A 16,619-nucleotide genomic window follows, 5' to 3' on the forward strand; every position below is an offset into this window, starting at 1 on the left:
GTATAAAATTAACTCAAATAAATCAGTAGCCTTCCTCTACACAAAAGAGAAACTAGCCGAGAAAGAAATTAGGGAAACGACACCCTTCATAATCGACCCAAATAATATAAAGTGCCTCGGTGTGACTTTAACCAAGCAAGTAAAAGATTTGTACAATGAGAACTGCAAGACACTGAAGAAAGAATATGAAGAAGACCTCAGAAGATGGAAAGATCTCCCATGCTCATGGATTGGCAGGATTAATATAGTAAAAATGGCCATTTTACCAAAAGCGATCTACAGATTCAATGCAATCCCCATCAAAATACCAATCCAATTCTTCAAAGAGTTAGACAGAACAATTTGCAAATTCATCTGGAATAACAAAAAACCCAGGATAGCTAAAACTATCCTCAACAAGAAAAGGACTTCAGGGGGAATCACTATCCCTGAACTCAAGCAGTATTACAGAGCAATAGTGATAAAAACTGCATGGTATTGGTACAGAGACAGACAGATAGACCAATGGAATGGAATTGAAGACCCAGAAATGAATCCACACACTTATGGTCACTTGATATTTGACAAAGGAGCCAAAACCATCCAATGGAAAAAAGATAGCATTTTCAGCAAATGGTGCTGGTTCAACCGGAGGTCAACATGTAGAAGAATGCAGATCGATCCATGCTTATCACCCTGTACAAAGCTTAAGTCCAAGTGGATCAAGGACCTCCACATCAAACCAGACACACTCAAACTAATAGAAGAAAAACTAGGGAAGCATCTGGAACACATGGGCACTGGAAAAAATTGCCTGTACAAAACAACAGTGGCTTATGCTCTAAGATCAAGAATCAACAAATGGGATCTCATAAAACTGCAAAGCTTCTGTAAGGCAAAGGACACTGTGGTTAGGACAAAACGGCAACCAACAGATTGGGAAAAGATCTTTACCAATCCTACAACAGATAGAGGCCTTATATCCAAAATATACAAAGAACTCAAGAAGTTAGACCGCAGGGAGACAAATAACCCTATTAAAAAATGGGGTTCAGAGCTAAACAAACAATTCACAGCTGAGGAATGCCGAATGGCTGAGAAACACCTAAAGAAATGTTCAACATCTTTAGTCATTAGGGAAATGCAAATCAAAACAACCCTGAGATTTCACCTCACACCAGTGAGAATGGCTAAGATCAAAAACTCAGGTGACAGTAAATGCTGGCGAGGATGGGGAGAAAGAGGAACACTCCTCCATCGTTGGTGGGGTTGCAGACTGGTACAACCATTCTGGAAATCAGTCTGGAGGTTCCTCAGAAAATTGGACATTGAACTGCCTGAGGATCCAGCTATACCTCTCTTGGGCATATACCCAAAAGATGCCCCAACATATAAAAAAGACACGTGCTCCACTATGTTCATAGCAGCCTTATTTATAATAGCCAGAAGCTGTAAAGAACCCAGATGCCCTTCAACAGAGGAATGGATACAGAAAATGTGGTACATCTACACAATGGAATATTACTCAGCTATCAAAAACAACGACTTTATGAAATTCGTAGGCAAATGGTTGGAAGTGGAAAATATCATCCCAAGTGAGGTAACCCAATCACAGAAAAACACACATGGTATGCACTCATTGATAAGTGGCTATTAGCCCAAATGCTTGATTTACCCTAGATGCCTAGAACAAATGAAACTCAAGACGGATGATCAAAATGTGAATGCTTCACTCCTTCTTTAAAAGGGGAACAAAAATACCCTTGGCAGGGAAGAGAGAGGCAAAGATTAAAACAGAGATTGAAGGAACACCCATTCAGAGCCTGCCCCACATGTGGCCCATACATATACAGCCACCCATATAGACAAGATGGATGAAGCAAAGAAGTGCAGGCCGACAGGAGCCGGATGTAGATCGCTCCTGAGAGACACAGCCAGAATACAGCAAATACAGAGGCGAATGCCAGCAGCAAACCACTGAACTGAGAATAGGACCCCCATTGAAGGAATCAGAGAAAGAACTGGAAGAGCTTGAAGGGGCTCGAGACCTCGTATGTACAACAATGCCAAGCAACCAGAGCTTCCAGGGACTAAGCCACTACCTAAAGACTATACATGGACTGACCCTGGGACTCTTACCCCATAGGTAGCAATGAATATCCTAGTAAGAGCACCAGTGGAAGGGGAAGCCCTGGGTCCTGCTAAGACTGAACCCCCAGTGAACTAGACTATGGGGGGAGGGCGGCAATGGGGGGAGGGTTGGGAGGGGAACACCCATAAGGAAGGGGAGGGGGGAGGGGGATGTTTGCCTGGAAACCGGGAAAGGGAATAACACTCGAAATGTATATAAGAAATACTCAAGTTAATAAAAAAAAAGAATAGATTTGAAAAACTTCAAAAAGAAAATCGCACATGTAATATCTATTAAGAACTGGTGGTGGTGCACACCTTTAATCACAGCCCTCAGGAGGCAGGGAGAGGTGGATCTCTGAGTTTAGGGCCAGCCTGATCTACGGAGTGAGTTCCAGGACAGCCAGAGCTATACAAATTAACTCTGTCTTTAAGAAAAAGAGGAAGGAGAGGAGGCAGAGGGAGGGAGTCCTTAAGGAGACAAGAAGAGAAAGAGAAATAATAAACAGGTTGTCAAAGATGACTCAGTGGATAATTGTACCTGCAACAAATCAATCCTAATGACCTACCTGAGTTCAGTCCCCAAGACCAACATGGTAAAAGAAGAAAAACAGCATACAAATTTTTAAATGTGAGTTAGGGCTAGAGAGAAAGTCCAGTGGTTGAAAACATTGGCTTGAAAACCCTTGTTTGATTCCCACTACTACATGGGAGTTCAAAACCATATTGTTCCAAGCACTTTAATGCAGTCTTCAGGCTTTCACAGACATCAGGAATGCAAGTAGTTTTCAGACATAGATGCAGACAGAATAAAAATAAATACTTAAGAAAGTAGCCTAAAAATACACTTTGATACAAACAAAATAGCATATTAGCAACAACAACAAAATAGTAGACATATAAAGAAATTAAACAGAATAGCAAGCCTGGAAATAAAGCTATGCGCTTATATTTAACTGATTATTGACAGACATGACAGAGTAGAAAATGATAATCCTTTCAATAAATGGTGCTGGGAAAATGTTGTTTGATTGTAAAAGAATGACTTACACTCTGATTTCATACCAGTGCAAATAGATGACAGATTTCAATGCAAGACCTGAAACTATAAAACTACCAGTGGATACCATGCTTTGTGCTCTAAATATAAATTTTATTTTTCACTTAAAAATATGCCAGTACTAACATTAAAACCAAAATAACTTACATGAAAATATCCATTCAACATTAACATAAATAATTTCCATTAATTCTCAAATTTTCTTCATTCATCAGTGACAATTAGGGGAAAATATATGAATTATTCCCTAAGTCATATCATATTTTATGATTGAATAAACTGTACATAATAGCATTGGAAACTTTTTAATCTACAACTGAGCTTGTTTTCTCTTGTGAAAATATCTAACCCAGGTTGAACTGACAGAAAATGTTGTTATAACTCTTGGAAGAGTATTTGCCTGACAGTGCAAGCTGTTGGAGAGGTGTGATGTATATGCATTGCAATACATTGTTACCATGCTGTGTTTTAATTTATGAGACAAAGCCAGATTTGCAAAATGGTGATACTAATAGATTTTTATAATATTTTCAGTATACTCAGATCATTCACTTAAAATTTTATACCCAAAATACAAAAGGTGATGTTGTATTTCCAGAAGTATATTTTAACCTTTCATTAGGTATTATCATTCTGAACAATGCATCTGTAAGTTTGCAGTTAAGCTTAAATCATATTGTTTGTTTCTTTGAGGTCTCATAAAGCATAGTTTGGTGTCAGCCTCTACAAGTTAGATGAGGAATTTTTTCATATTTTTATTGGTTATTTTATTTATTTACATTTCAAATGTTGTTATCCCCCCCTTCTCAGGTTCTCCTCCACAAACCCCTTATTCCCTCTCCCCCCCCACCCTGCTTCCTTGAAATTCTTGATCCTGTTGCCTCTACTTTTAGAAATGTGTGCCACCAGGCCAAGAATAAGTAGTATTTTTGAGGAAGTAAAAATATCATAGACTGAAATATAAACAACAAAATACATGACAGTCTAGTAGGAGTTTACAATTCTGTTACTTATGATGTCTAAAACAAATAGTATTTTTTTATTTAAATAATATTATTTACTTACCCACTTTTGCCCAATATTTAAATGTGGTAGGGACATGCTTTTGCAGTGATATGACTACAGATGCACATTTGAGAAAGAGGGACAATGGAAGTTTTCAGTGACAACCCCTACCTCTACCCCAACCTTGCCCATCCTCTCCCATCCCCCAAAATAGGAAGAGCCAAGACTTCTTGTCCTTGGAGACCTTGGAGAGAACTGTTAAGTGTGATAGTATGCTGATGTGTCCCCTCCTTGGTAGATGCCTTCCAGCAGGGGTCTGGGAGGGAGCTTCTGGGCAGGTCACAGAGTTTGATCACTCCCCAGTGAATGTATAGGTAACACAAATTTGACTTTTGGTGTTTGTTTGTTTGCCGAGTGGGTGGCGAGGATTGAGGGGAGGACAGGGCAGAACTGGGAAGTGCATATGACAGTTTTGTATGATGTGAAATTTCCAAAGAATCAGTAAAAATGCTGAAAAAGAAAAAGTGTTATGTTGTTAAAGGTGCTTTCTCATGACAAAATAGACCAGACATTGATCTTTGCTACTAAGTTGAGCATTAATGTATGAATAGTGTACATGGTCTTCAAACAATATATAAGGATTCTTCTCTGGCTAGCTTTTAATATTTGAAGTTGCTTGAAAATTTTAAGATAATGCTTGTTATTTCATAAGTTAAAGGGATCTTGTAACATTGCAAGGCAATACTTGTAATTTATCAATTGACCCAACATCATCAACATGACAATTACCAAGTAATTTCCCATGGAACTAGAACTCTATAGTCTCTTAAGTATAAGTGTTGTATGTTAGAAGCTCAAGACTTAACTTTGTTCATTAGTTTTTTAATAGTATTTATCTTAGATAACTTAAAATTTTATGAAGTTAAAGATCAGGTGTCAGAGTACATAAGGAGTCAATATTTTTAATAGTTTTATTAGTGATATTTTTCAATATTACAGCACCACAGAAGTCCTTGGGCCATGAGGTAAATGAATTAACATCAAGTAAGTTATTGAAGTTGGAAATGGAAAACCAGAGTTTGACGAAAACTGTAGAAGAGCTACGGAGTACTATGGACTCTGCAGAAGGCAGCACTTCCAAAATCCTCAAAGTTGAAAAGGAAAACCAGAGACTGAGTAAAAAGGTAAACTAAAATTTAATCTTTATGATAATGTTAATTCATATCAATAACTTGTATTTTTCATTTGTAATGTATACTTAATATTGGTTACACTCATTTTTTACATTTTAAAAATTTTTTTATTAGATATATTTCTTTACTTGCATCTCAAAGGTTATTCCCCTTCCCGGTTTCCTGTTCATAAGCCCACATCCATTCCCCCTCCCCCTCCCCCATAAGGTTGTTTCCCCCACCCACCCACCCTTACCTCCCCCACCACATTCCCCTGCACTGGGGGTCCAACCTTGGCAGGACCAAGGACTTCCCCTTCCCCTGATGCCCCAACAAGGCTATTATCTGCTACATATGCAGTTGGAGCCCTGGGTCAGTCCATGTCTTTGGGTAGTGGTTAAGTTCCTGGAAGCTCTGGTTGGTTGACATTGTTGTTTTTATGGGGTTGCAAGCTCCTTCAACTCTTTCAATCCTTCCTCTAATTCCCCCCAAGGGGGTCCTATTCTCAGTTCGGTGGTTTGCTGATAGCATTGACCTCTGTATTGGACATGCTCTGGATGTGTCTCTCAGGAGAGATCTATATCCGGTCCCTTTCCACATGCATTTTCTAGCTTCATCAATCTTATCTAGTTTGATGACTGTATATATATATGGGCTACATGTGGGTCAGGCTCTGAATGGCCATTCCTTGAGTCAGTGCTCTAAACTTTGCTTCAATATCCTTTCCTCTGGATATTTTTCCCCCTTTTAAGAAGGAGTGGGAGCATCCACATTTTGGTCATTCTTCTTGAGCTTCCCGTGGTCTGTGGATTGCATCTTGGGTAATTCAAGCTTTTTGGCTAATATCCACTTATCAGTGAGTGCATACCAAGTGTGTTTTTCTGAGATTGAATTACTTCACTCAGGATGATATTTTCTAGTTCATTCCATTTGCCTAGGAATTTCATGAAGTCATTGTTTTTGATAGCTGAGTAGTACTCCGTTGTGTACATGTACCACATTTTTTTAATCCACTCCTCTGGAGTTTAACTTCTTGAGATCTTTGTATATTTTGGATATTAGCCCTCTATCAGATATAGGATTGGTAACAATCTTTTCCCAATCTGTTGGTTGCCGTTTTGTCCTAATGACAGTGTCTTGCTTTACAAAGGCTTCGCAGTTTTATGAGGTCCCATTTGTCGATTCTTGATCTTAGAGCATGAGCCATTGGTGTTTTGTTCAGGAAATGTTCCCCAGTGCCCATGTATTCAAGACTCTTCTCCACTTTTTCTTCTATTAGTTTGAGTGTATCTGGTTTGATGTGGAGGTCCTTGATCCACTTGGACTTAAGCTTTGTACGTGGTGAGAAGAATGGATCAATTTGCATTCTTCTACATGCTGACCTCCAGTTAAACCAAAACCATTTGTAGAAAATGCTGTCTTTCTTCCATTGGATGGTTTTAGCTCCTTTGTCAAAGATCAAGTGACTATAGGTGTGTGGGTTCATCTCTGGGTCTTCAGTTCTGTTCCATTAATCTGTCTGCCTGTCTCAGTACCAATACCATACAGTTTTTATCAATATTGCTCTGTAATACTGATTGAAGTCAGGGATGGTGATTCCCCCAGAAGTTCTTTTATAGTTGAGTAAAGTTTTCACTATCCTGGGTATTTTGTTGTTTCAAATGAACTTGGAAATTGCTCTTCTTAACTCTATGAAGAAGTGAGTTGGAATTTTGATGGGGACTGCACTGAATCTGTAGATAGCTTTTGGTAAGATAGCCATCTTTACAATATTAATCCTGCCAATCCATGAGCATGGAAGATCTTTCCATCTTCTGAGATTTTCCTCAATTTCTTTCATCAGAGACTTGAAGTTCTTGTCATACAGAACTTTCACTTACTTTGTTAAAGTCATTCGGAAGTATTTTATATTATTTGGTACTATTGTGAAGGGTGTCATTTCCCTAATTTCATTCTCACCTGTTTATCCTTTGAGTAGAGGAAGGCTACTAATTTGTTTGAGTTAATTTTATTTCCAGACACTTTGCTGAAGTTGTTTATCATGTTAAGTAGTTCTCTGGTGGAACGTAAGTCGCTTAAGTACACTATCATATCATCTGCAAATAGTGTTATTTTGATTTCTTCCCTTCCAATTTGTATCCCTTTGACGCTCTTTTGCTGTCTGATTGCTCTGTCTAGGACTTAGAGTACTGTATTGAATAAGTAGGGAGAGAGTGGGCAGCCTTGTCTAGTCCCTGAGTTTAGTGGGATTGCTTCAAGTTTCTCTCTATTTAGTTTAATGTTGGCTACTGGTTTGCTGTATATTGTTTTTACTATGTTTAGATATGGGCCTTGAATTCCCGATCTTTCCCGGACTTTTATCATGAAGGGGGTATTGAAATTTGTCAAATTCTTTCTCAGCATCTAAGGAAATGACCATGTGGTTCTTCTCTTTGAGTTTGTTTATATAATGGATCACATTGATAGATTTTCGTATATTAAACCATCCCTGCATCCCTGGGATGAAGCCTACTTGATCATGGTGAGTGATCGTCTTGATGTGTTCTTGGATTTGGTTTGCAAGAATTTTATTGAGTATTTTTGTGTCAATATTCATAAGGGAAATTGGTCTGAAGTTCCCTTCCTTTTTGGGTCTTTGTGTGGTTTCGGTATAAAAGTAATTGTGGCTTCATAGAAGGTATTCGGTAGGGCTCCATCTGTTTGAATTTTGTGGAATAGTTTGGATAATATTGGTATGAGGTCTTCTATGAAGGTCTGATAGAATTCTGCACTAAACCCGTCTGGACCTGGGCTCTTTTTGGTTGAGAGACTTTTAATGACTGCTTCTATTTCTTAGGAGTTACGCGGTTGTTCAGATGGTTTATTTGTTCCTGATTTAACTTTGGTACCTGGTATCCGTCTGGAAAATTGTCCATTTCTTCCACATTTTCCAGTTTTGTTGAATATAGGCTTTTGTAGTAGGATCTGATGATTTTTTTAATTTCTTTAGATTCTGTTGTTATGTCTCCCTTTTCATTTCTGATTTTGTTAATTTGGATACACTCTCTGTGATATCTGGTTAATCTGTCTAAGGGTTTATCTATCTTGTTGATTTTCTCAAAGAACCAGCTCCTGGCTTTTTTGATTCTTTGTATAGTCCTTTTCATTTCTAGTTGGTTGATTTCAGCTCTGAGTTTATTTCCTGCCTTCTACTCCTCTTGGGTTTATTTATTTCTTTTTGTTCTGTAGCTTTTATGTGTGCTGTCAAGCTGCTGACATATGCTCTCTACTGTTTCTTTTTGCAGGCAATCAGAGCTATAAGTTTTCCTCTTAGTACTAGTGGCTTTCATTATGTCCCATAAGTTTGGGAACATTGTATCTTCATTTCCGTTAAATTCTAAGAAGTCTTTAATTTCCTTCTTTATTTCTTCCTTGACCAAGTTGTCATTGAGTAGAGCATTGTTCAACGTCCATGTATATGTGGGCTTTCTGTCATTATTGTTGTCAGTCTTAGTGTGTGGTGATCTGATAGGACGCATGGGATTATTTCTATCTTCCTGTACCTGTTGAGGCCTGTTTTGTGACTGAATATATGGTCAATTTTGGACAAGCTTTCATGAAGTGCTGAGAAGAAGGTATATCCTTTTGTTTTAGGATGGAATGTTCTATAAATATCTGTTAAATCCATTTGGCTCACAACTTCTGTTAGCTTCTCTACGTCTCTTTAATTTCTGTTTCCATGATCTGTCCAGTGATGAGAGTGGGGTGTTGACTGAGATTCCACCTCAACACCAGTGAGAATGGCTAAGATCAAAAACTCAGGTGACAGCAAATGCTGGCGAGGATGTGGAGAAGGAGGAACACTCCTCCATGGGATTGCAGACTGGTACAACCATTCTGGAAATCAGTCTGGAGGTTCCTCAGAAAATTGGACATTGAACTGCCTGAGGATCCAGCTATACCTCTCTTGGGCATATACCCAAAAGATGCCCCAACATATAAAAAAGACACGTGCTCCACTATGTTCATAGCAGCCTTATTTATAATAGCCAGAAGCTGGAAAGAATCCATATGCCCTTCAACAGAGGAATGGATACAGAAAATGTGGTACACCTACACAATGGAATCTCACACGATAATAGTAGGAGATTTCAACACCCCACTCTTTTTTTTTTGTATGTTTATTTTGTGTCATGTAACTTTTTTTTATCTTTATTAACTTGAGTATTTCTTATTTACATTTCGATTGTTATTCCCTTTCCCGGTTTCCCAACCAACATCCCCCTAACCCCTCCCCATCCCCTTCTAAATGGGCATTCCCCTCCCCATCCTCCCCCCAATACCGCCCTCTCCCCAACAATCACATTCACTAGGTGTTCAGCCTTGGCAGGACCAAGGGCTTCCCCTTCCACTGATGCTCTTACTAGGCTATCCATTGCTACCTATAAGGTCAGAGTCCAGGGTCAGTCCATGTATAGTCTTTAGGTAGTGGCTTAGTCCCTGGAAGCTCTGGTTGCTTGGCATGTTGTACATATGGGGTCTCGAGCCCCTTCAAGCTCTTCCAGTCCTTTCTCTGATTCCTTCAACGGGGGTCCCGTTCTCAGTTCAGTGGTGGTTCTCAGTTCACTGCTGGCATACGCCTCTGTGTTTGCTGTATTCTAGCTGTGTCTCTCAGGAGAAATCTACATCCGGCTCCTGTCGGCCTGCACTTCTTTGCTTCATCCATCTTGTCTAATTGGATGGCTGTATATGTATAGGCCACATGTGGGGCAGGCTCTGAATGGGTGTTCCTTCTGCCTCTGTTTTAATCTTTGCCTCTCTATTCCCTGCCAAGGGTATTCTTGTTCCCCTTTTAAAGAAGGAGTGAAGCAATCACATTTTGATCATCCGTCTTGAGTTTCATGTGTTCTATGCATCTAGGGTAATTCAAGCATTTGGGCTAATATAAACTTATCAATGAGTGCATAGTGTGGATGTTTTACAGTGATTGGGTTACCTCACTCAGGATAATATTATCCAGTTCCAACCATTTGTCTATGAATTTCATAAAGTCATTGTTTTTGATAGCTAAGTAATATTCCATTGTGTAGATGTACCACATTTTCTGTATCCATTCCTCTGTTGAAGGGCATATGGATTCTTTCCAGCTTCTGGCTATTATAAATAAGGCTGCTATGAACATAGTGGAGCATGTGTCTTTTTTATATGTTGGGGCATCTTTTGGGTATATGCCCAAGAGAGGTATAGCTGGATCCTCAGGCAGTTCAATGTCCAATTTTCTGAGGAACCTCCAGACTGATTTCCAGAATGGTTGTACCAGTCTGCAATCCCACCAACAATGGAGGAGTGTTCTTCTTTCTCCACATCCTCGCCAGCATTTGCTGTCACCTGAGTTTTTGATCTTAGCCATTCTCACTGGTGTGAGGTGGAATCTCGTTGTTGTTTTGATTTGCATTTCCCTTATGACCAAAGATGTTCAACATTTCTTTAGGTGCAGAAGCCTCTTCTTAACAGATTCTCAAACCCAGCAAATTGTTAGGTAACACTAAACTGTCGCTATATATTTCCATATGTAATAGGTAAAAACAAACTATTTAGTTACCAGTAGGTTAAAAAAGAAAACAAAACTACATCCAGGAGCATGTAGGGAAGAAAAGCTGTTCATTCACTTTATGACAGCTGGGAAGAAAAGGAGTGGAAAAAGCAGGGATCCCAGCTTCCCCCAAGGGCAGTGATGTACTTATGACTTCTACTAGTTCCCTGTTCTAACCCGCAGACTGAAAGGATGGGTTTAGGACTCACTACTGCATAAATAAATCAATATGGAAAGTTAAAATGTTGTGAGAAGGTAAGACAGACACCGCTGTCTTTTGCCTCAAACTGTGTGTTTCTCTCCTGAGTACAGCACCATATACGTGGACTGTAGGTTACCGTGTGCATGGGATGTAGGTTTGGCTGCAGTTATTTCTCCAGGATTGCTCTTTCTTCTTCCTTCCCCTTTTTATTTTCACCAAGTCCCCTGTTACTAATTGATTAAACTTCTGTCACCACATCTCGATTTTGCCTACCTGATCTTTTATAATTTCTTCCTCCTTTGTTACCAACATTGTCTAGTGTAATAAAATTGTATATTATAAATCTACTGTAGTCAAGAATTTTCTGGTGAGATTTGCACATCATAAGCACTTATCCTGCTTATATATTGCCTATGTCTGTCAAGATAGAAACCTGTCTTAACAGAGAGAAGAGAGAGTTATGTATGAAAATTTTATACAATCATAGAATTCTATGAAATTTTATATGAGATTCTTAATTTCTACCATTTGGATATTGAAATGATTTCATCTTTTGATTTGATACATTTTGTCTCTTACATTTTCAATATGTTGGCTTTGTGATTTAATTTTCTGTAGGTTGAAATTCTTGAAAATGAAATTATTCAAGAAAAGCAAAGTCTTCAGAATTGTCAAAATTTAAGCAAAGATCTAATGAAAGAGAAAGCTCAACTTGAAAAAACAATTGAAACACTCAGAGAAAATTCAGAGAGGCAGGTTGGTATATTTTACTTCAGCAGTTGTTTTATTGATTTCTTTTTTTAATTTATTTATTATATATAAGTCAATATATTTATTATAAGTATTTATTTATTATATATTATATATATGTATTATATATAAATATATTCAGACACACCAGAGGAGGGCATCAGATCTCGTTACAGAAGGTTGCAAGCCACCATGTGGTTGCTAGGATTTGAACTCAAGACCTCTGGAAGAGCAGTCAGTGCTCTTAACCACTGAGCCATCTCCCCAGCCCTAGCAATTGTTTTAAAGTGAATGTTTATATGTCATTACAAGGACATCCAATACAACATTATAGATTTCAAACTAACTACAATAGCTCCCCATTACACATAAGTTTGCCTCACTGTCACCCCCAGTGTGTCACAGTCCAAAAATGGCCAGTCATTTAATGTTTGCAGCTGTTTCCAAAAGTCAGTGTGTAAATTCTACATTATCTGTCATTCTGAGTGGTGTCATAAAATCTTGTCAGTTCCTCGTGTATCCACTACCTGCCAATTACTACTAATTACTCTTGTGCCACAGTGGTTTCATTCAAGTTACCCTTATTTTACTTAATAATGGCCCTAAATTGCAATTCATATATGTCAGAGAAACTATTGAGTGCTTCCTTAAGATGAAAAGTTTATACACCAAGTTATATGATACCCTTACTGTGCTTAATACTAAACTGTCGTCATCACTGTGTGTGGAAACAAAACAGTACTGTAGATTGAGAACTGTTTGCTGTCCTAAGTATCCATGGAGGATTTTTGAAATGAATTCTATCTGAACAGGGAGGAATTGTACTATTATTTTACATATTCAGTACTGCATACTTAGAAAATTTGAAGAGAAGCTTAGAAATTTTTAAATTGCCAGTTGGCTTAATAATAATTCATTATAAATGTTCTTCAGTTCCTACACATATCAGATATCTGTAGACTAGCCCTGCAGTTTTAAAGAGAAGTTGGAGAAAGTACATGGTACTGCCACCCCAGTAACAGGGGAGCCATGTGATGGCAGCAAACATGTTGAACACTTACAAGTTTGAAACTCATATCAAGTTACGCTATAATTGGATAAATTTGTTTTTGGATGTACGAGGTCATTTTGTTTCTATGTTACCCTATTGAAACTCTGCTTGGAAATGATGAAGCCTATACAAAAGCACTCACTATCTATCCACCTTGTGTAGGCCACATAAAAATTACTTAATGAAAATGTATGCCTTAATGTCTTTAAGGACATTGGAAGTTTGTTAATTCTGAACAAGCTGAAGATCATTTAAATTGTAAAAGTAGCCATTCCTTCACATGTACTTGAGTGACCTGACAGTACATATTCTAAGTGGTCTTTCAGTAAATATTTGTCACATTAAAGCAATAAGCCATACATTCTAGTATCCATGTTATTTTCTTGTTAGTTTTTCTAAGTTTAAAGACTATATTTATTCATTGTAATTTTACATTTTTTCCAATTAGATTAAAATATTGGAGCAGGAAAATGAACATCTCAATCAAACAGTGTCTTCCTTACGGCAGCGTTCCCAGATTAGTGCTGAGGCGAGAGTGAAGGATATTGAAAAAGAAAATAAAATTCTCCATGAATCTATCAAAGAAACAAGTGGAAAACTAAGCAAGATTGAATTTGAAAAAAGACAAATGAAAAAGGAATTAGAGCTTTATAAAGAGAAAGGAGAGCGAGCAGAAGAACTTGAAAACGAGTTGAATCGTCTTGGAAAGGAGAATGAATTGTTGCAGAAAAAGATAACTAATTTAAAGATTACATGCGAAAAACTTGAGACATTAGAACAGGAAAATTCAGAGCTAGAAAGAGAAAATAGGAAATTTAAAAAAACTTTGGATAGCTTTAAAAACCTTACTTTTCAGTTGGAATCTCTAGAAAAAGAGAATTCCCAACTTGACGAAGAAAACTTAGAGCTGCGAAGGAGCGTGGAGTCTTTGAAGTGTGCAAGCATGAAGATGGCCCAGCTCCAACTGGAGAACAAGGAGCTGGAGAGTGAGAAGGAGCAGCTCAAGAAGGGCTTGGAGCTCATGAAAGCCTCTTTCAAGAAGACAGAACGCTTAGAAGTTAGCTACCAGGGACTAGACACAGAAAATCAAAGACTACAAAAAGCTCTAGAAAATAGCAATAAAAAAATCCAACAATTAGAGAGTGAGCTACAAGACTTAGAGATGGAAAATCAAACATTACAAAAAAACCTAGAAGAACTGAAAATCTCTAGCAAAAGACTGGAACAACTAGAAAAAGAAAATAAGTCATTAGAGCAAGAGACATCTCAACTTGAAAAGGACAAGAAACAGTTAGAGAAGGAAAACAAACGACTCCGACAACAAGCAGAAATAAAAGACACCACCTTAGAAGAAAATAATGTGAAAATTGGGAATTTGGAAAAAGAAAACAAAACTTTATTCAAAGAAATTAGTGTATATAAAGAGTCCTGTGTTCGTCTAAAAGAACTAGAAAAGGAAAATAAAGAGCTTGTGAAAAGAGCAACTATTGATATTAAAACCTTGGTTACATTACGTGAGGTAAATATAGTTACCTAAGCTTAAGGCAAACATGTTTATATTTGTAGCCCACATTTTATTGAACCTCAGTAACTCGTGCTATATTTCTATAGTTGAGTACAATTTTGGAACTAGAACTAGAAACAACTAGAATTGAATCTCTGCATTTAATCTCAGATCTTTCAAATTCCAAAGCTCTGTGATGTTTGAGAAGCCGGAGAATGAAAATCGGGTTCAACTTAAATTTCAGCATTGAACTATTTAGAACTCTTTCATTTAAAAGATCTAATTGGGATATCCCCTGTAATATGTGATGGGTTCATACATTAGATAATTGCTTCCTTTTTTTTTTTTTCAACACGTGAGTGCTTCATTAAAGTCCATGAGTGTGTTGGAGGTTCCCTCATGGTTTTCAAACCCATGTTGTGTGTTTACCAGGAAAGAGTTTCTCTTAGAAATTCTTTTGTGGGCTGGAGAGATGGCTCAGCGGTTAAGAGCACCCGACTGCTCTTCCAGAGGTCATGAGTTCAATTCCCAGCAACCACATGGTGGCTCACAACCATCTGTAAAGAGATCTGATGCCCTCTTCTGGTGTATCTGAAGACAGCTAGAGTGTACTCATATATAATAAATAAAATAAATATTTTTAAAAAAAAAAAAAAAAAAAAGAAATTCTTTTGTAACATTAGCATTATAAAGAAGTACTAACACACTTTAGAAGTATTAAAAAAGAGTTTATTTCTATTAAAACTTTTTTTCAAAAATTTTGAGCAAGAAAAGATTTTTAAGAAATGATTTCAGTTTGTAATCTACTGCTTCACTACCTTTTGGAACAAAAGGAAGAATCTGTCACATTTCTTATCTGGTTCAAATTATGTCTTCTTGGGCTATAGTAATTAGAATCTTGACTGACATTCTTTTCCCGATACTTGAATGAGTTGTATATTCTTTCATTGTTTTTAAAATAAGGATTTAGTCAGTGAAAAATTGAAGACGCAACAAATGAACAATGATCTGGAGAAATTAACTCATGAGCTTGAGAAGATAGGTTTAAATAAAGAGCGGCTCCTACAGGATGAGCAGAGCACTGATGACAGGTGAGTGGTATGTGGAGAAAGTTCTGTAAGATGTGGACTGAAAGAGGAAAATATATTGAAATGCAATTAATGTATGAAAATGATGTGGAAAGTAAAGATTTGACAAATCATATAAAAAATCCTATTTAACTTTATTAATGGTTGATACAGATTTCTTTTAAATTTCTTTTAAATTTTAATCATAGTCTTTTAATTAGGATTAATGTGATTTTTAAGAAACATCTACAGAGCTAGGTATTTCAGATAGACTAAAGATCTACTCTTAAGAACACTGTTTTATGGGTCAGTCAGATGGCTCAGTAGGCAAAAGCTGAGGCCAAGCCTTATAACCTAAGCTTGATTCTCAGAACATACATGGTAAGAGAAACCAAATTTTGCAAGTTTTCTTCTGACCTCCATACACATACTGTGGCACACATGCTCCTACACATGTGCACGCCATGTGTACACATTCACACACATATATACACAAACAAATGTAATTGAACTTTTTCTATACGAATATTTGAAAAAAGAAAAAAAAAACGAACAGAAACCAAAGCTGGGTAGTGGTGGTGTACACCTTTAATCCCAGCACTCAGAGACAGGCAGATTTCTGAGTCTAAGGCCAGCCTTGTCTATATAGTGAGTTCCAGGACAGTCAAGGCTACACTGAGAAACCCTGTAACACTTGTCTGCAGAGAACAGGGGGATTCTCTTCCAGCAACCATATGTTACTCTAGTTGAATGGGTCTAACACTTTTCTGACCTCTGTGGCACCAGGCATGGATATGTCTATAGACATATTTATATTCAGGCAAAACATACATACTATAAAGTAAATCCATCTTAAAAATATTTAAATTTAAAAATAAGTCAGACAACTATTATTAAATTAATTTTCTAAGGAAAATTTTGTATTTGATTTAATCAGAATGTTAATTGCTAATTTAATTGACTATCTTAATATGGGTGCCAAATACGTGTTATTTTTTATTCAGATTACCTATATTTATGAAACATTATTTCATATTGTTGGCAAAGCATGTAACCAAAGTAAGTAACAGTTTCATTAAGGTTCATGAGCCCAGTTTAGATGGACCCTTTTTAAGGCTTACTACGTT

General features: G+C 37.3%; 1 protein-coding gene across 4 annotated transcripts in view; it reads left to right on the forward strand.

Moving 5' to 3' along the window:
• Ccdc88a (coiled-coil and HOOK domain protein 88A) overlaps nucleotides 1–16,619 on the forward strand; it is a 154,720-nt gene that overhangs the window by 92,769 nt on the left and 45,332 nt on the right. For all 4 annotated transcript variants that reach the window (XM_087583636.1, XM_087583637.1, XM_087583635.1 and 1 more), the window contains 4 exon segments: nucleotides 5,174–5,358; nucleotides 11,739–11,876; nucleotides 13,370–14,440; nucleotides 15,389–15,516. In XM_087583636.1, the coding sequence (XP_087439762.1) occupies nucleotides 5,174–5,358; nucleotides 11,739–11,876; nucleotides 13,370–14,440; nucleotides 15,389–15,516 (1,522 nt within the window).

Source organism: Rattus norvegicus, chromosome 14, assembly GCF_021556685.1.
Source record: "Rattus norvegicus strain SHRSP/BbbUtx chromosome 14, alternate assembly SHRSP_T2T, whole genome shotgun sequence".
Classification (NCBI taxonomy): domain Eukaryota; kingdom Metazoa; phylum Chordata; class Mammalia; order Rodentia; family Muridae; genus Rattus; species Rattus norvegicus.